The sequence below is a fragment of the Pristis pectinata genome, chromosome 31 (assembly GCF_009764475.1).
Source record: "Pristis pectinata isolate sPriPec2 chromosome 31, sPriPec2.1.pri, whole genome shotgun sequence".
NCBI lineage: Eukaryota > Metazoa > Chordata > Chondrichthyes > Rhinopristiformes > Pristidae > Pristis > Pristis pectinata.
Window position 1 is genome coordinate 210,991 of NC_067435.1, and position 21,317 is coordinate 232,307.

At 42.1% G+C, this 21,317-nt stretch overlaps 1 protein-coding gene across 3 annotated transcripts in view; it reads left to right on the top strand.

Annotated features, from left to right (window-relative positions):
* The window catches only part of LOC127584951 (adhesion G protein-coupled receptor E2-like), a 74,040-nt gene that overhangs the window by 35,579 nt on the left and 17,144 nt on the right, over positions 1-21,317 (top strand). For all 3 annotated transcript variants that reach the window (XM_052041997.1, XM_052041998.1, XM_052041999.1), the window contains 3 exons: positions 23-142; positions 4,895-5,076; positions 10,444-10,602. In XM_052041997.1, coding sequence (XP_051897957.1) covers positions 23-142; positions 4,895-5,076; positions 10,444-10,602 — 461 coding nt within the window. The remainder of the gene's footprint in view (positions 1-22; positions 143-4,894; positions 5,077-10,443; positions 10,603-21,317) is intronic.

The window sequence follows — 21,317 nt, forward strand, 5'->3', positions numbered from 1 at the left end:
CCTGTTTCTGTGTGTTTCACAGAAATCTTGATGCAAGCAATTCGGAACAATACAATCCCAAAGGATAAAAGGTCAAAATTATCCACTACAAAAAACAGCCTGGACATTAGCTGGAACAGTGTGGCAGGAAAAGCGAACTTTGGTGAGTCTAAACTTGGAGTTGATCCTTTTTATAGTTTTTTGCCGCCTCATTGGAGGCCAAAATACTGCTTTGGTTGTAGATTCCTGTGTGTCACAGGGCCAAGGTGTCTTTGTTCTTTCCTAATTCATGCAAACAATGCACCAAGGTTCTAGATGTACTGGTTAATGATGTAAAAAACTTTAGCTTATATAACAAAACAAAGTCCAATGAGTAGGATGCGTGACTTTGCCAAAATAGAAGCAAACACAAAGGTCATAAAAGGTAAGTTTCTGCATTGATATATTTACAGTAAACCATTATCTAAAGTAAGCACATAAATAACCATTCTTTGAAACTTGGTTTGATGCTGGGAGCTTGTCTGGATTGGTTAGTTTTACTGTATCTCGCCTACCACTGAGTGTTTACATTCTATGCTTGCACTTCCTGGTGACAGAAATCAAATTAAAATTAATCTCAAATACCCAAACCCACACCTCTGTACCATTTTCAAAATAAGAGATTATCAATCAGGGCAGGAATGAGAAGAAACTTCTTCACATGGTGGGCAGTCAATTTTTGGAACTTCTTATCTAGGAGGACTGTGGAGGCTCAGACTGATCAGGTCCTGCTTGATTGTGTTTCTGCGGGTAGTGAATGCATCAACATGAGGGATATATCTGGTTCTCATCTCTACCTATTATCCACAATGCATTGGTACAAGTGACCTACACAGTCCTTGCAGAAACCAAGTCCGATCTTCACACTGAGGACACCTTCCATGTGATGTATTTCAAATTTGCTAAATGGTACAGAGTCACAACAGATCAGGCAGCTTAAAGCTGACTATCCATGGGACACTGTACTATCAACAGCAACAGGGATGTCCACCATCACAATGTATAACCTTGTAACCTACACATCCCTTATTTGACCACTTCTAACAAACCAGGGCATCAATCCTGGTTCACTCCACAGTGCAGAAGCACATGCTGGGAGCAGCACCATGTGTACCTAAAAATGAAGTGTCAGACTTATGAAGCTGCAAAATATTAGCATGCAATGGACAGAGCCAAGCAATCTCACAGCTGATCTCATCAAAGGTCTGCAGTACTACCACTCCTAGTTATAAATGATAACAGACATTTAAATAACTAACAGGAGGAGAGGCTCCAAAGTCATCCAGATCCTCCATGATGGTGGGGCCCAACAAATATGTGCTAAAGATGAGGCTGAAACATTTGCATCACACTCAGCTAGAAGTGCCAAGTGGATGATCTTGAGATCCCCATCATCTCAGAAGCTAGTCTTCAACCAGTTCAACTCACTCTAGGTGATATCAAGAAATGGCTGAGAGCATTGGACAGAACAAAGGTTGTGTGACCAGACAGCATCCCAGCTGTGTATTAAAGACCTGTGCTCCAGATCTAGATGTGTCTCTAGTCAAGCTGTTCCAGGACATTTACAATACTGGTATCTAGAACCATAGAACCATAGAACCATACAGCACAAAACAGGCCCTTCGGCCCACCATGTCGTGCCGTCCATCAGACCACCCTCACACTACCGAACCCCTTCCTCCCACATATCCCTCTATCTCACGTTCCTCCATATGCCTATCCAACAAGCTCTTGAACCTGTTCAATGTATCTGCCTCCACCACCACCCCAGGCAGTGCATTCCATGCACCAACCACTCTTTGGGTGAAAAACCTCCCTCTGACATCTCCCCTGAACCTCCCACCCATAACTTTAAAGCCATGACCTCTCGTCTTGAGCATTGGTGCCCTGGAAAGGAGGTGCTGACTGTCTACTCTATCTATTCCTCTCAATATTTTATATACCTCTATCATGTCTCCTCTCATCCTCCTCCTTTCCAGTGAATAAAGCCCTAGCACCTTAAGCCTCTCCTCATATTCAATACTCTCCAATCCAGGCAGCATCCTGGTAAATCTCCTCTGCACCCTCTCCAATGCCTCCACATCCTTCCTATAATGAGGCGACCAGAACTGAACACAGTACTCTAAGTGTGGCCTAACTAGAGTTTTGTAAAGCCGCATCATAACCTCGCGGCTCTTAAACTCAATCCTGCGATTTATGAAGGCCAACATCCCATTGGCCTTCTTAACTGCTCTTTCCACCTGTGAGGCAACTTTCAATGAACTGTGAATATGAACCCCCAGATCCCTCTGCTCCTCCACACTGCCAAGTACCTTGCCGTTTACCCTGTACTCTGCCCTGGAGTTTGTCCTTCCAAAGTGTACCACCTCACACTTCTCTGGATTGAACTCCATCTGCCACTTGTCAGCCCAGCTCTGCATCCTATCAATATCCCTCTGTAAGCTCCGACAGCCCTCCACACTATCCACAACACCGCCTATCTTAGTGTCATCCGCAAACTTACTAACCTAGCCCTCCACCCCCTCATCTAAGTCATCTATAAATATCACAAAAAGTAGAGGTCCCAGAACCGATCCCTGCGGGACACCACTAGTCACTGCCTTCCAATCTGAGGGCACTCCCTCTGCTTTCTACATGCAAGCCAATTCCTAATCCACACAGCCAAGCTTCCTTGGATCCCTTGGCCTCTGACCTTCTGAAGAAGCCTACCATGAGGAACCTTATCAAATGCCTTACTAAAATCCATGTAAACCACATCCACCACACTGCCCTCATCAATCTTCCTGGTCACCTCCTCAAAGAACTCTATCAGGCTTGTGAGGCAAGATCTTCCCTTCACAAAGCCATGCTGGCTGTCCCTAATCAGTCCATGATTCTCAAGGTGTTCATAAATCCTATCCCTTAGAATCCTTTCTAACAGCTTACCCACCACAGACGTGAGACTCACCGGTCTATAATTCCCTGTCCTATCCCTATTACCTTTTCTGAACAAGGGGACCACATTCGCAACCCTCCAATCCTCCGGCACCACCCCCCGTAGACAACGAGGACTCAAAGATCCTTACCAGCAGTTCAGCAATCTCCTCTCTAGCCTCTCGAAGCAGCCTGGGGAAAATCCCGTCAGGCCCCAGAGATTTATCTGTCTTAATATTATTTAACAACTTCAACACATCCTCTTTCTTGATATCAACAACCTCGAGAACATTACCCCTACCAGCACTCCCTTCCGCATCATCAAGACCCCTCTCCCTGACAATGTGAAAAATTGCAGGGTGGTGTTCTGTTCACAAGAATCAGGACAAATAAATCCAGCTGAATGGTGCATAATCATCATCAAAATGATGGAAGGTGTCATGGGCAATGCTTTCAAGCAGTAATTACTTGTCAATAACATGCCAGCTGATTCCTGGTTTGGGTTTCACCAGGACCATGCTCCTCCACACACATGCTCCTTAATCCCTGAGATAACGTGAGAGTGACTACCTTCGACAGCAAAGCAGTATTTGATGGAGCACAGATTAAAAAGCATCTGATAAACTAAAGTCAAAGTGCATCAAAGGGAAAACACTCCAATGATGTCCAATGATGAAGTCATACCTTGCACAAAGGAAGACAACTGTGGTTGTTGGAGGTCAATCATCCCACTCCCAAGACATCACTGTAGGAGTTTCTCAAGGCAGTAGCCTATGCTCAACCAGCTACTTCCAACATGTCAAAAGTTGGGATACTTGCTGACGATTGCACATTGTTCAATCTCATTCGCAATTCCTCAGCAAGTGAAGCAGCCCATGCCTGCATGCTACAAGACATAGACAACATTCAATGGTAAGTAACATTTACACCACAAATTCCAGGTAATGACCATCTCCAGTCTAACCACCTGGCTGGGTAGTTGATGTGATTGACATCACCTAGCATCTTCATCAACCTTCTAGGAGTCACTATAACCCTGGGCCTCAACTGACAGCCACGTAAGACAATGAGGTAAATGATAGTATTACTGTACAGTAGGCACGAGGAGACGAATAGCGAACTCCTGCTTCTATTTGTATTATTATGATTTGCTGCAATTTTGATGCAACAGATTCGCAACAGAAGGGACAAAAGGAAAACAGCATCATAATTATGACCACCATTCATGAAAGGTTTTTGGTGCATAGATTTCTGAGGGCAAATCCAAACAATCCTGGAAATGGATGGTAAATCTTGACAAGTACTGCACATGGGAGTAAATCCAGTCCAATCCTGAATAGTGAGGGTAAATTCAATCCTGTTCTAGATATGGAGAGTAAATCTTGTCCAGTCATGGATATCAGGGGTAAATCTGCCCAATAATATTGAGAAGGTTCCATCCAGCTCAGTATCATTAGATATTAATTGCAAAAATTCAGGTATTTCATTTCCAAATTTTATTCACTTTCCTAGTTCAAGTTACATTTAAGCTTTTGCTTTATCTGCCCCTAATTCCCTGAGAATGAAATGGGGCTCTGCTGACAAGTGTCATCATTTATAGCTTTCCATACTCCTGAATGTTTCATCACATGAGCAGCTTTGACCAACCAGTCCTGTCCCCAATGCTGCTGTTGGTCGCATGACATGTCCGGAAATGCAATGCAGTCGTGGTCAATGGAAAGAGATCTCATGTCAATCAAATAGCAAACTTTTACTCATCTTTGATATGCTTTTAATTCACAAACAAATATATTTCACTAAAATGGAAATAGAAAAAGCCCATCTGAAGGTTTTATTCCCAGATTGCTCACATTAGCCAAGGAATTAATCTTTATTTCCTGGAGAGTTGGCATCTCTGCTCCTGAACCCCATTGTTGTGACACGAAGGGTAATCTGTTCAATGTTTAACATTTCCTTTGTACAGATGTTGCTGCCGTTGTCCTTATCTCCTACAAACATCTGGACTCCCTCATGGAACCGATTCTTTTGGAAATCAATAACAAGGAATCCAAGCTGGACCTGATATCTGAAGTTGTTACTGTCACAGTAACTAACAAGGACAGGAAACACCTCCCTGACCCAGTCATCCTCACCATGGAGAACAAGGTTTGTTCAAAGGCAAAATACTGCAGATGCTGGAAATCTGAAATAAAAACAGAGGTCAGGCATTCAGAAGGTCTGAGCAATATTTCCTCAGAAGGTACTGCTACAATGTTGTTGGGTCTGGAGTTCCAGGATTTAACCCAGTGATGTTGGAGAAATGGCAGTGTGAGGATGGTGAATGATGGAATCAGAATCAGAATTATTATCACTGACATATGTCGAGAAATTTGTTGTTTTGCGGCAGCACTACAATGCAAGACATAAAGACATAAAAATTACTATAAGTTACAAAAAATAAATAAATAGTGTAAAAGAGGATTAATGAGGTAGTGTTCATGGGTTCATGGACTGTTCAGAAATCTAAAGGCAGAGGGGAAGAAGCTGTTTCTGAAATGCTGAATGTGGGTCTCCAGGCTCCTCTACCTCCTCCCCAATAGTAGTAACATGAAGGAGGTATATCCCGGGTGATGAGGGTCCTTAATGATGGATGCCACCTTCTTGAGGCACTGCCTCTTGAAGATGTCCTTGATGGACGTGAGGGTTGTGCCCATAAACCTGTTCCCATGTGGAGCCACAAGAGACTGCAGATGTTGGAACTTGGAGCAGCAAACAACTAGTAAACCCTTATCTCATCATCATCCTTGTCCTCTTCTTGGTGAAATACTGATGTGAAGTAGGTAGGTGGGCTGAGGAATGCAAATGAAATTTAATTCAGATAAATGCAAAGTGATACATTTTGGAAGGACAAAATCAAGGTAGGGCGTATACATTGGATGGAAGGGCCCTGGTACTATTGTGGAACAGAGGAACATTGGAGTACAGGTGCATAGCTCCCTTAAAGAGGAGTCACAGGTAGACAGGGCAGTGAAGAAGGCTTTTGGCAAGCTGGTCTTCAGTCAGAGCATTGAATATAGAAGTTGGGAGACTATGCTGCGAATGTACAAGACATTGGCGAGGCCACACTTGGAGTATTGTGTTCAGTTTTGGTCACCCTGTTATAGGAAGGATGTGATTAAACTGGAAAGAGTGCAAAAAATGTCTACAAGGATGTTACCAGGACTCGAGGGACTGAGTTATAGGGAGAGATATCTCATAGAGGTATATAAAATCATGAGGTGCATCGATAGGGTGAGTGGTCTTTTTGCCAAGGTTGGGGAATTAGAGGACTAGAGGACATAGTTTTAGGGTTAGAGGTGAAAGGTTTAATAAGAACCTGAGGGGCAGTTTTTTACACAGCAGGTGGTAGATCCATGGAACCAGCTGCCAGAGGGAGTGGTTACCATAGAACCATAGAACAATACAGCACAATACAGGCCCTTCGGCCCACCATGTTGTGCTGACCTTCAAACCCCTCCTAAGACTATCTAACCCCTTCCTCCCACATATCCCTCTATCTTAAATTCCTCCATATGCTCATCTAACCATCTCTTGAACTTGACCAACATATCAGCCTCCACCACCGCCCCAGGCAGCGCATTCCATGCACCAACTACTCTTTGGGTGAAAAACCTCCCTCTGACGTCACCTTGAACTTCCCACCCATTACCTTAAAGCCATGCCCTCTTGTATTGAGCATTGCTGCCCTGGGAAAGAGGCACTGGCTGTCCACTCTATCTATTCCCCTTAATATTTTGTACACCTCTATCATGTCTCCCCTCATCCTCCTTCTCTCCAATGAGTAAAGCCCTAGCTCCTTTAGTCTCTCCTCATAATCCATACACTCTAATCCAGACAGCATCCTGGTAAATCTCCTCTGCACTCTCTCCAATGCCTCCACATCCTTCCTATAATGAGGCGACCAGAACTGGACACAGTACTCTAAGTGTGGTCTAGCCAGAGTTTTATAAAGCTGCATCATTACTTCATGGCTCTTAAACTCGATCCCATGACTTATGAAAGTTAACACCCCATAAGCTTTCTTAACTACCCTATCCACCCATGTGGCAACTTTCAGTGATCTGTAGATATGAACCCCCAGATCCCTCTGCTCCTCTACACTCCCCAGAATCCTGCCATTTATCTTGTACTCCGCCTTGGAGTTTGTCCTTCCAATGAGTACAACTTCACACTTCTCTGGATCGAACTCCATCTGCCACTTGTCAGCCCAGCTCTGCATCCTATCAATATCCTTCTGTAAGCTTCAACAGCCCTCCACACTATCCACAACACCACCGATCTTAGTGTCATCTGCAAACTTGCTAACCCACCCTTCCACCCCCTCATCTAAGTCATTAATAAATATCACAAAAAGTAGAGGTCCCAGAATTGATCCTTGTGGGACACCACTGGTCACAGCCCTCCAATATGAATGCACTCCCGCCACCACAACCCTCTGCTTTCTACAGGCAAGCCAATTCTGAATCCACACGGCTGAACCTCCCTGGATCCCTTGGCCTCTGACCTTCTGAAGAAGCCTACTATGCGAAACCTCGTCAAACGCCTTACTAAAATCCATGTAGACCACATGAACTGCACTACCCTCATCAATCTTCCTGGTCACGTCCTCAAAGAACCCTATCAGGCTTGTGAGGCAAGATCTTCCCTTCACAAATCCATGCTGGCTGTCCCTAATCAGTCCATGATTCTCTAAATGATCATAGATACTATCTCTTAGAATCCTTTCTAGCAGCTTACCCACCACAGACATAAGGCTCTCTGGTCTGTAATTCCCTGGACTATCCCTACTACCTTTTTTGAACAAGAGGACAACATTCACCACCCTCCAATCCTCCGGTACCATCCTCGTGGACAACGAGGACTCAAAGATCCTAGACAACAGTTCAGCAATCTCCTCCCTAGCCTCATGAAGCAGCCTGGGGAAAATTCCGTCAGGCCCCGTGGACTTATCTGTCGTAATATTTTCTAACAGCTCGAACACATCCTCTCTCTTGATATCTACATACTTTAGAACATTACCCTTACCAACACTGTCCTCAGCGTCATCAAGACCCCTCTCCTTGGTGAATACTGAAGAGAAGTATTCATTGAGAACCTCACCCACTTCCACAGCTTCCAGGCACAACTTCCCACCTTTGTCTTTTATCGGACCTACCTTTACTCTAGCCATCCTTCTGCTCTCCACGTACGAGTAAAAAACCTTGGGATTCTCCTTAACCCTACTTGCCAAAGCCTTTTCATGTCCCCTTCTCGCTCTCCTCAGCCCCTTCTTAAGTTCCCTCCTTGCTACTCTGTATTCCTCATGAGCCCTGTCTGACCCTTGCTGCTTACACCTTATGTATGCTGCCTTCTTCTTCCTAACTAAGTGTTCCACCTCTCTCGTCACCCACGGTTCCTCCACCCTACCATTCCTTCTCTGCCTCACCAGGACAAATTTATCCCTAACATCCTGCAAGAGATCCCTGAACATCGACCATATCTCTATAGTACACTTCCCTTCAAAAATGTCATCCCAATTCACACTCCCAAGTTCTCGCATTATAGCCTCATAATTCGCCTTCCCCCAATTAAATATCTTCCCATCCTCTTTGCTCCTATCCCTGTCCATGACAATTCTAAAGATTATGAAGCAGAGGTCACTGTCCCCCAAATGCTCACCCACTGATAGATCTATCACCTGACCCGGTTCATTACCTAAAACTTGATCTAATATGGCATTCCGCCTAGTTGGCCTGTCAACATACTGTGACAGGAATCCGTCCTGGACACACTTAACAAACTCCGCCCCATCTAAACCTTTGGCACTAAGCTGGTGCCAATCAATAGTTGGGCAGTTGAAGTCTCCCATTATAATAACCCTGTTATTTTTGCATCTTTCCAAAATCTGCCTCCCAATCAGTTCCTCAGTATCCCTACTGCTACCGGGAGGCCTATAGAATACTCCCAGTTGAGTAACTGCTCCTCTCTTATTCTTAACTTCCACCCATATTGACTCTAGAGACGATCCTTCTACATTATCCACCCTTTCTTTCTGCAGCTGTAATATTTTCCCTGACCAGTATCGCCACCTGTCCTCCTCTTCTCCACCCCCCCCATCCCTTTTAAAACTCTGAAAACCAGGAATATTCAATATCCGTTCCTGCCCTGATGTCAGCCATGTCTCTGTGATAGCCACAATATCGTAGTCCCATGTACTTATTCAAGCTCTCAGTTCATCTCCCTTATTCCTGATACTTCTTGCATTTAAGTAAATGCACTTTAGCCCATCCGCCTTACTACTTTTATAGCCTGGACTCTGCTTCTCCTTCCTCAAAGCCTCTCTACCGGTTAGATCTGACTTTTCCTCATCCCCTTCTTCCTCTGACCTGCTCCTCTGGTTCCCATCCCCCCCGCAAAGGCAGGTACATCAGATACATTTACGAAGTATGTGGACAGGTATATGGATGAATCAGAATCAGTGTTATTATCACTGACATATGTCATGATATTTGTTGTTTTGTGATAGCAGTACAGTGCAAGATATAAAGACATAAAAATCACTATAAGCTACAAAAGAAATAAATTGTGCAAAAAAGGAATAACGAGGTAGTGCTCATGGGTTCATGGACCATTCAGAAATTTGATGGCAGAGGGGAAGAAGCTGTTCCTGAAGTGTTGAGTGTGAGTCTTCAGGTTCCTGTACCTCCTCCCAGATGGTAGGAACGTGAAGATGACAAGAATTTAGAAGGGCATGGGCCAAGTGCTGGGAAATGGGTTAGCTTGAATATACCTCTTGGTTGGCATGGACATGTAAAAGCCAAAGGGTCTATTTGCATTTGCATACCTTATGGCTCTATGACTCTGAGTATTCACTTAGGACCTCACTCACTTCCTCTGTCTCCAAACTTAGATTTTCTCCTTTGTCCTCGAGTGGACCTACTTTTCTCCAGCTACCCTCTTAGTTTTAATTATACAGTATATAAAATGCTTGACCATTCTCCTTAATCCTACTTGCCAAAGACATTTCATGGCCCCTTTTGGCCCTCCTACTTCCTTGTTTAAGTTCTTCCCTTGCTTCCTTGTTACAGTTCTTGATTCCTCAACCCTGGGAAAAAGACTGAGTGCATTCACTCTATCTATGCCCCTCATATTTTATACAGAAGTGATGGTAAACGAAGGATCTGCTTGCCTTCTTGGGGATGTAAGATCCTAAGGCACTACTTTAAGACTAGTTTAACTGGTCTTATCAGGTTGTTGCTTGTGCGAGCTTCCTGTGCTGCCAGTTATCCTACAACAGAAATTATACCTCAAAAGCTCTTCAATGGATATGAAAGGGTATGAGATGCCCTGAAACCACTTCTTGAAGACAAACTTATATTCTGTTAAAGTTCCAAGCCAAACCCATGAAATACAAAACATGTCGGATGTCAATTTGTTCAACAGATGATGAGTTAATTATTGTCATTCTTAAATTTTTTTTTGCTCTTTTACTAGTTTAATAATGAAACAGCAAAATGTGTCTTCTGGGATGCATCAGCTAGTACCTGGTCTACTCGTGGCTGCAAAGTGGACATGTCCAACACGACACACACAGTGTGCAACTGTAGACATCTGACAAGTTTTGCTGTGCTTATGGCCCTGGATGAAATAGAGGTACAGTGTACATAGGGGTGTTTAAAGACTGTGGGTGGGAAGTGAGGTGGGATGGGAAGTTGACCATAGGGTGAAGGAGCAGTGAGAAGATGTCAGTATTCAGGGGTCACCATCCCTGCATGGTTTGATAATCTCATTCTATGCAGTGGCAGCAGTCAAGAGGGAATATATTCATCCTCTGATGTTGCTGCTTTTCAGTGGTGCTTAGTCCCAATGTAGAACTGCTCCTTGCAACCAAACCCAGCATTTGCCAAAGGCGCCAAAAGCAATGTATCACAAGAGTACCGTGAAAAGACTATTTATATGTACCAAGGCTCATTACAGAGATAATTAATCAAACACCACACAAAGAGATAACAGGACAGGTGACCAATAGCTTAGTTTTGGAGAGAGGTTTAATGGAGGAGAGGTTGTAATAGATGAAAGTCTTTACATCACCAGCACTCAGTCATCTTATACCCACTAGTTGGGCTTTGGCTCAAGGGGCTTAGGTGCTAAAAGGGCGAGGAAAGGTAGGTGACGAGGAAAGAAAGTAGTATGAGTGCGGTTTTCTGTACTTGGTGTCAGATGTGGGAGTTCCCAGAGTCTCCCTGCCTCTGGGAAGGCTACATCTGCACCCGGTGTGTTGAGCTGCAGTTCCTAAGGAACCGTGTTAGGGAACTGGAGATGCAGCTCGATGACCTTCGTATGGTCAGGGAGAATGAGGAAGTGATAGAAAGGAGTTACAGGCAGGTGGTCACACCGGGGCCACAGGAGTCAGGCAAGTGGGTCACAGTCAGGAGGGGGAGGGGGAAGAGACAGGTACTAGAGAGTACCCCTGTGGCTGTACCCCTTGACAATAAGTACTCCTGCTTGAGTATTATTGGGGGAGACAGCCTACCTGGGGGAAGCAACAATGGCGGTGTCTCTGGCACAGAGTCTGGCCCTGTGGCTCAGAAGGGTAGGGAAGGAGAGAGGAGGACACTAATGATGGGGGACTCTATAGTTAGGTCGGCAGACAGGCGATTCTGTGGATGCAGGAAAGAAACTCGGATGGTAGTTTGCCTCCCAGGTGCCAGGGTCCAGGATGTTTCAGATCGCGTCCAAGATATCCTGCAGAGGGAGGGAGAACAGCCAGAGGTCGTGGTACATATTGGTACCAATGACATAGGTAGGAAAAGGGATGAGGTCCTGAAAAAAGACTATAGGGAGTTAGGAAGGAAGCTGAGAAGCAGGACCTCAAAGGTAGTAATATCAGGATTACTGCCTGTGCCACGTGACAGTGAGTATAGGAATAGAATGAGGTGGAGGTTAAATGCGTGGCTGAGGGATTGGAGTAAGGGGCAGGGATTCAGATTTCTGGATCACTGGGGCCTCTTTTGGGGCAGGTATGACCTGTACAAAGAGGACGGGTTGCACTTGAATCCCAGGGGGACCAATATCCTGGCGGGGAGGTTTGATCAGGCTACTGGGGGGAGTTTAAACTAGAATTGTTGGGGGGGTGGGATCTGAACTGGAGAGGCTGGGGAAGAGGTGTTTGGCTCTCAAATAGGGAGAGCTAGTAGTAGGTATGAGAGGGAGGATAGGCAGGTGATAGAGAAGGAACGTGCTCAGACCGATTTGAGATGTGTCTATTTTAACGCAAGGAGTATAGTGAACAAGGCGGATGAGCTTAGAGCTTGGATAAATACTTGGAGCTATGATGTGGTGGCCATTACAGAGACTTGGATGGCTCAGGGACTGGAATGATTACTTCAAGTGCTGGGTTTTAGCTGTTTCAGAAAGGACAGAGAGGGAGGCAAAAGAGGTGGGGGAATGGCTCTGTTGATCAGAGATGGTGTCACGGCTGCAGAAAAGGTGGACGTCATGGAGGGACTGTCTACGGAGTCTCTGTGGGTGGAGGTTAGGAACAGGAAGGGGTCAATAACTTTACTGGGTGTTTTTTATAGGCCGCCCAATAGTAACAGGGATATTGAGGAGCAGATAGGGAAGCAGATCCTAGAAAGGTGTGATAATAACAGAGTTGTTGTGATGGGAGATTTTAATTTCCTAAACATTGATTGGCATCTCCATACAGTGAGGGGTTTAAATGGGGTGGAGTTTGTTAAGTGTGTTCAGAAAGGATTCTTGACTACAAGAGGAGAGACTGTGCTTGATTTGGGATTGGGAAATGAACCTGGTCAGGTGTCAGATCTCTCAGTAGGAGAGCATTTTGGAGATAGTGATCATAATTCTATCTCCTTTACGATAGCATTGGAGACAGATAGGAACAGATGGACTAGAAAGGTGCTTACTTGAAGTAAAGGGAAGTATGAGGCTCTCAGGCAGGAAGTTGGAAGCTTAAATTGGGAACAGATGTTCTCAGGGAAAAGTACAGAAGAAATGTGGCAAATATTCAGGGGATATTTGTGTGGAGTTCTGCATAGGCATGTTCCAATGAGACAGGGCAGTCACAAGAGGATACAGGAACCGTGGTGTACAAAAGCTATAATAAATCTTAGTCAAATGGAAAAGAAAAGCTTACGAAAGATACAGAGAGCTAGATAATGTTAGAGATCTGGAAGAGAATAAGGCTAACAGGAAGGAGCTTAAGAAGGAAATGAGGAGAGCCAGAAGGGGACATGAGAAGACCTTGGTGGGCAAGATTAAGGAAAACTCCAAGGCATTCTACAAGTATGTGAAGAGCAAGAGGATAAGATGCGAAAGAATAGAGCCTATCAAGTGCAGCAGTGGGAAAGTGTGTATGGATCCAGAAGAAATATCGGAGGTACTTAATGAATACCTTACATCAGTATTCACTACGGAAAAAAGATCTGGGTGATTGTAGTGAGGACTTGCAGCAGGCTGAAAAGCTTGAGCATGTAGATATTAGGAAAGAGGAGGTGCTGAAACTTTTGGAAAGCATCAAGTTGGATAAGTTGCCAGGACCAGATGAGACGTACCCCAGGCTGCTGTGGGAGGCAAGGGAGGAGATTGCGGAGCTTCTGACGATGATCTTTCCATCAATGATGGAGACAGGAGAGGTTCCAGAAGATTGGAGGGTTGCGGATGTTGTTCCCTTATTCAAGAAAGGGAGTAGAGATAGCCCAGGATATTATAGACCAGTGAGTCTTACTTCAGTGGTTGGTAAGCTGATGGAGAAGATCCTGAGAGGCAGGATTTATGATCATTTAGAGAGGTATAATATGATTAGGAATAGTCAGCATGGCTTTGTCAAGGGCAGGTCCTGCCTTACGAGCCTGCTTGAATTTTTTGAGGATGTGACTAAACACATTGATGAAGGGAGAGCAGTAGATGTGCTGTATATGGATTTCAGCAAGGCATTTGATAAGGTACCCCATGCAAGGCTTATTGAGAAAGTAAGGAGGCATGGGATCCAAGGGGACATTGCAATGTGGATCCAGAACTGGCTGGCCCACAGGAGACAAAGAGTAGTTGTTGAAGGGTCATATTCTGCATGGAGGTCAGTGACCAGTGGTGTACCTCAGGGATTTGTTCTGGGACCCTTACTCTTTGTGATTTTTATAAACGACCTGGATGAGGAAGTGGAGGGAAGGGCTAGTAAGTTTGCAGATGACACAAAGGTTGGAGGTGTTGTGGATAGTGTGGAGGGCTGTCAGAGGTTACGGCAGGACATAGATAGGATGCAAAACTGGACTGATAAGTGGCAGATGCAGTTCAACCCAGATAAGTGTGAAGTGGGTTATTTTGGTAGGTCAAATATGATGGCAGGATATAGTATTAATGGTAGGACTCTTGGCAGTGTGAAGGATCAGAGGGATCTTGGGGTCCGAGTCCATAGGACACTCAAAGCAGATGCACAGTTTGAATCTGTGGTTAAGAAGGCATATGGTGTATTGTCCTTCATCAATCATGGAATTGAATTTAGGAGCCGTGAGGTATTGTTGCAGCTATATCGGACCCTGGTCAGACCCCACTTGGAGTACTGTGCTCAGTTCTGGTCATCTCACTACAGGAAGGATGTGGAAGCCATAGAAAGGGTGCAGAGGAGATTTACAAGGATGCTGCCTGGAATGCGGAACATGCCTTATGAAAGCAGGTTGAGGGAACTCGACCTTTTCTCCTTGAAGCAACGGAGGATGAGGGGGGACCTGATAGAGGTGTATAAGATGATGAGAGGCAATGATCGTGTGGATAGTCAGAGGCTTTTCCCCAGGGCTGAAATGGTGGCCACAAGAGGACATAGGTTTAAGGTGCTGGGGAGTAGGTATAGAGGATATGTCAGGGGTAAGTTTTTTACTCAGAGAGTGGTGAGTGCGTGGAATGGGCTGACGGCAACAGTGGTGGAAGCGGATACGATCGGTTCTTTTAAGAGACTTTTGGATAGGTACATGGAGCTTAGAAAAATAGAGGGCTATGGGTAAGCCTAGTAATTTCTAAGGTAGAGACATGTTCAGCACAGCTTTGTGGGCCGAAGGGCCTAAATTGTGCTGTAGGTTTTCTATGTTTCTATGTTTCTAAACCTCATTCCTTCCTCTGAACTATAGAGGACTGTACCAGTAAGATGTACTATGGAGATACTATGTCGACCAAGTTGTAAGTTTAAGTTCATGTTCATTGTCATAGGATATAAATGCCATGAAAATTAGCTTTTTGCAGCAGCAGCACAGTGCTTGGCACTGGTATTCGTATTGGTTTATTATTGTCACTTGTACCGAGGTACAGTGAAAAACTTGTCTTGCATACCGATTGTACAGGTCAATTCATTACAGAGTGCAGTTACATTGGGTTAGTACAGAGTGCAGTGATGTAGTACAGGTAACAGTACAGAGAAAAGTGTCACAGCTACAGAGAAAATGCAGTGCAATAAGGTGCAAGGTTACAACAAGGTAGATCGTGTGGTCATAGTCCATCTAATTGTATAAAGGAACCGTTCAATAGTCTTATCACAGTGGGGTAGAAGCTGTCCTTAAATCTGGTGGTACGTGCCCTCAGGCTCCTGTATCTTCTACCCGATGGAAGAGGAGAGAAGAGAGAATGACCCGGGTGGGTGGGGTCTTTGATTATTCTGGCTGCTCCACCAAGCCAGCGAGAGGTAAAGTCCAAGGAGGGAGGCTGGTGTTCGTGATGTGCTGGGCTGTGTCCACAACTCTCTACAGTTTCTTGTGGTCCTGGGCAGAGCAGTTGCCGTACCAAACCGTGATGCATTCAGATAGGATGCTTTCTATGGTACATCGATAAAAGTTGGTGAGTGTCAAAGGGGACAAACCAAATTTCTTTAGCCTCCTGAGGAAGTAGAGGCACTGGTGAGCTTTCTTGACCATGGCATCTACGTGATTTGACCAGGACAGCTGTTGGTGATGTTCACTCCCAGGAACTTGAAGCTCTCAACCCTCTCGACTTCTGCACCATTGATGTAGACAGGTGCTTGTACACCACCCCCAAGACATGACAAATATAAGTTAACATAAACTTAAATTAACATAAATGTCAATACAGATAAGTTTGGGGTGATGCATTTTTGAAAGTCAAACCAGCGTGGAACTTATGCTATGAATGATAGGGCACTTGGCAGTGTAATGGAACAGAGGGACCTAGGAGAACAAGTGCATAGTTCGTTGAAAGTGGCGTCACAGGTAGACAGGGTGGTGAAAAAGGCATTTAGCACACTGGCCTTCATCAATCAGGACACTGAGTATAGGAGTTGGGACATTATGTTGCAGTTATATAAGTCATTGGTGAGGCTGTGCTTGGAGTCCTGTGTACAGTTTTGGTCACTGTTAAGGGAAAGACATGGTTAAACTGGAAAGAGTGCAGAAAAGACTTACGAGGATGCTGCCAAGACTAGAGGGCCTAAGTTATAGGGAGAGTTTGGCCAGGCTAGGTCTTTATTCCTTGGAACGAAGGAGAATGAAGGGCGACCTTATAGAAATGTTTAAAATTATGAGAGGCATGGATAAGGTGGATGGTAAGTCTTTTACCCAGGGTAAGGGAGTCCAAACCTCGGGGGCATAGATTTAGGGTGAGAGGGGAAAGATTTAAAAGAGACCTGAGAGGCAACATTTTCACACAGAGGGTGGTGAGTATATTGGAATGAGCTGCCAGAGGAAATAGTTGAGTCTATTGGTGGCGCTCGATAAAGTAAGTCACAACTTGGCTTTGCTCCAGTCACCTTCTAATCTTTCATATACCACCCTTTAATAAGTCTTTTATAATACTGGCACAAGTTTAATTTTGATTTTTAACTGTTGAAATGTACACCAGAGTTAAAGCGTCAGCTAATGGCAATGGTAATGGAGACCAACCTACTTTGGAAGCTATTTCTAATCTAGATAAAAAGTTTGACCGGAGCTTTGCAGAATTGAAGTCCCTTTTAAAGGACTTTGAAGACAGACAAAATACACTTATCCAGGAAAACGCTAAAAAAATGCAATTAATTGCTGAAGTCGACCGAGCTGGTAAAGAGAGAGATGCCAAACTCCACTCACTTGAAAAAGACTTAATTATGACCAAGCAAAACCTGTAAAAGCAACAACAGGGGATCAGCGACCTGGAAGGGCGCAGCCGAAGAAGAAATTTTAGAATCATTGGTTTACCAAAGAACACCAAGACTGGTAACCCTACGGATTTTTTTTCTAAACTTCTGGTCGATGTGCTTGGTTCCGAAATGTTTCCTGTTCAGCCTATTCTTGATAGAATTCATTGAGCAATAAGATCCAAACCTGCCCCAGACCAAAAACCTCGGCAAGTAATATTGAGATTTCACTATGTCAACATCAAGGAACTCTTGATTCGTACTGCTCGTGGACGTGGAATGATTCAATTTAAACAATTTAAACAAATAGTTGAAGATTACACCCCAGAGGTTATGAAAGAAAAGCTGACTTACAAACCAATTATGGCTCGTCTCTACCAAAGCAATTATCATCCTGCATTATTATTCACAGCAAGGTTGAGAATTACACTAACTGATAAATCTTGCAAATGGTTTAAATCCGTCCAAGAGGCCGAAGTATTTCTTATGAACTAGCTTTTAACTTTAGAAGATTAAGAAATGTGGAAGAGACACAGTTTTCTTCCTTTGATTTACTACCTACTTGGTTTATTAATTTTTAGATTAATTTTTAGATTTAAACCTTGCCTTTTCTTTCTTTTAATAATTTTAATGTTTTGTTTTAATAATAATTAAGAATCTAACAAAATGACTGATCATTTGCTTTCTTTTCGAAATAATTATAAAACTGTATTTTTTAAATGTCGACTGTTAATGCCCTTAATGTCAACTTGGACATCTGCCACCAATAGAACTTGGGTGAGTTCAATTAGAGGTTAGCTTTCTGGCTGCCCACAGGCCAGTTTTTGGGCTGTTGGGGGAGGGGGGTGGGGCTGTTTTAAGGTTTTTTTCTAAACCGATGAACTACAAATATGTCTAAATTGCCGTCATATCCACTTCCTCTTTGAACTTTTTTACTTCTTCCTGCTAGTGGGGCTCTAGTATAGCAAGATTAACCCTTTACATACCATATGTTTTTTAATCTGTTAAAATGGATGACTATTAATTTTATCTCATGGAATACTAACGGCTTAAACAATCTGATCAAGCACAAGAAGATTTTTAAAGTTTTTCACAGATTAAATGCTCAGATCATTTTTGCCCAAGAGACTCATATCAGGAGGAAAGATAATCAACGTTTTTTTAGATTTTGGAGGGGTCAACAGTTTCATTCAAATTCACAAGCAAAGGTGAAAGGAGTCTCTATTTTTATAGACTCCTCAATTTTGTTTGTTCATCATGAAACAATATCAGACCCAAATGGTAGATTTTTTATTAATTACCAGTTTACTTCATAATAAAAAAGTTGTTATGGTTAATGTTTATGCACCCAATGTAGATCACCCTGAATTTTTTAAACATCTGTTTGCATTTTTTCCTAATTTAAATGAATACACTTTGATTATGGGTGGAGATTTCAACTGCCATTTAAACCCTTTGATGGATAGATCTGTGTCAAATCCTGCACTTTCAAACAAATCCACTGCCTTTATTAAATCTTTCTTAGTTGTATCTGGAATTTTAGATGTTTGGAGATTTCTACACCCATACAATAAAGAATTTTCATTTTTTTCTCATGTCTACCATAATTACTTGAGGAGTAATTATTTTTTTATTGATGCTAGACTAGCTCCACTTATTATGGACTGTAAATACGATGCAATTGCCATTTCTGATCATGCACCATTGAAAGTATCAATTAAATTAGCAGATGTATCCTTTGGTATCAGACGATGGCGATTTAACCCTTCTCTTTTACAATACTTAAATTTTGTCCAGTTTATTAAAGAACAGATTTCATTTTTCTTTTTAACTAATTTTACTGAAGAAATCTCCAGAGGGATAATATGGGATACTTTTAAAGCATACATTCATGGTCAAATTATTTCATATTCCGCTGGATTGAAAAAACAAACTAATAATGAAATACGTATGTTAGCTGACAAGATTAAAGAAATTGATAAAAAGTATTCTGATACTCCTAATCTGGAGCTTTATAAAAAGAGAACAGAACTCCAATTACAACATAGTTTATTGTTAACATCTTCAATTGAAAATCTACTACTTAAAACCAGAAGTCAATTTTATATACATGGTGACAAATCTGGTAAATTATTGGCCAACCAATTGAAAGCTACTTTAACTAGATGTCAGATTAATAAAATTCGTAAACCAGATGGTACCTACACGATAGATCATGTTCAAATTAATAAATCCTTTCAAGAATTTTATTCTTCTTTATGCCAATCAGAATCCCCGGAGAACTCTACATCAATACATGAATTTCTAAGAGATTTGAAGATTCCCCAATTATCTTTAAATGAATGTTCTATATTAGACACACCCACTTCAGAGGAAGAAATAAAGAAAGTAATATTTTCAATGAACTCGGGTAAAACACCTGGCCCTGACGGATATACAGCCGAACTTTTTAAATCTTTTTCTGACATTCTTGTTCCCTGGTTAGAAAAAATTTTTAAAGATGCCCTATAAGTAGGTAAACTACCACAGTCCTTCTACGAAGCAACTATTTCTTTTATTCTTAAAAAGGATAAAGATCCCACTGAATGTGCATCTTATAGACCTATTTCTTTATTAAATGTAGATTCAAAAATATTTTCCAAAATATTGGCCTTTAGATTGGAAAAGGTTCTTCCTCAGATTATCTCTGAAGATCAGACAGGATTTATTCAAAATCGTTATTTACATTTTAATATTAGGAGATTAATGAATATTATATATAACCCTTCATCCCAAATTCCAGAATGTGTTATCTCACTGGATGCTGAAAAGGCGTTTGACAGAGTCGAATGGGAATATCTTTTCATTCCACTTCAAAAATTTAATTTTAGCCCTAAATTTATATCTGCGATCAAACTGATTTATTATACACCTATGGCTTCAGTACTTACTAATAATCAAAGATCCCCCTTGTTTAGACAAGGTTGCCCTTTAAGTCCTTTATTATTTGATATTGCTTTGGAACCCTTGGCTATTGCACTCCAGGATTCTTCAAACATATGTGGTATTACTCGTGGACAGAAGATTCATAAGATATCTCTTTACGCAGATGACCTGTTACTTTATATTTCTAATCCAGAGCAATCTATCCCCGCAGTACTATCACTACTAGATCAGTTTAGTGTTTTTTCTGGCTATAGATTAAATCTTAATAAGAGTGAACTTTTCCATTAAATATGCAAACCCCAATTTACAGGCAATTACCTTTTAGATTAGTAACTGACTATTTTATGTATTTAGGTGTTTAAATAGGTCCTTATGTTTCTTGGTAATTTTAAGTTAATTTACTGCCTTTAATTGACCATGTTAAACAATTATTTACTAAATGGTCCCCACTGTCTTTATCATTGGTAGGCTGAATTAATGTGGTCAAGATGAATATTTTACCAAATTTTTTATATTTATTTCAAGCGATTCCAACTTTCGTCCCGAAATTTTTTTTTGACACTATTGATTCTAAAATTCTTTCATATATTTGGCAGAATAAAAACCCAAGGCTAAGTAAGAAATATTTACAAAAACTAAAAAAGGATGGTGGTATGGCCCTGCTTAACTTTAGATTATACTATTGGGCAATTAATATCAGATATTTAATTTTTTGGATACAAGATTTAGATGTAATTCAATGTCCCAAATGGGTACACCTTGAGCATCAATCAGTACATGGATTTCCATTAGTTTCTATTTTAGGAGCTTCACTCCCTTTTGCACTTACCAAATTAAGTAGATATATGATTAACTCAATAGTTAAACATACAATACAAATATGGTTTCAATTTCGTAAATTTTTTGGATTGAATAAATTTAACTTGTCAAGTCCCATTCAATCTAATTTTTTTCTTTCAACCATCCAGAGTTGACTCAGTTTTTTCTATATGGAAAAGGAAGGGAATAATATGTTTTTGTGATTTATTCATTGATAACCGTTTTTCATCTTTTGAACAATTGTCTAACAAATACAATTTGTCTAGATCACACTTTTTTCGATATTTGCAGATTACAGACTTTTTAAAATCTACTATACCCTCTTTTCCGACACCATATAAAACTGAAATTACAGAAAAAATTTTAGGTCTTAATCCTTATCAGAAGGGCTTGATAGCAATAATCTATGATTTAATTATGAAAATACGTCCAGAATCACTGGACAAAATTAAGAATGAATGGGAAAGTGAACTCCAGACAGCTTCACCTACAGAGA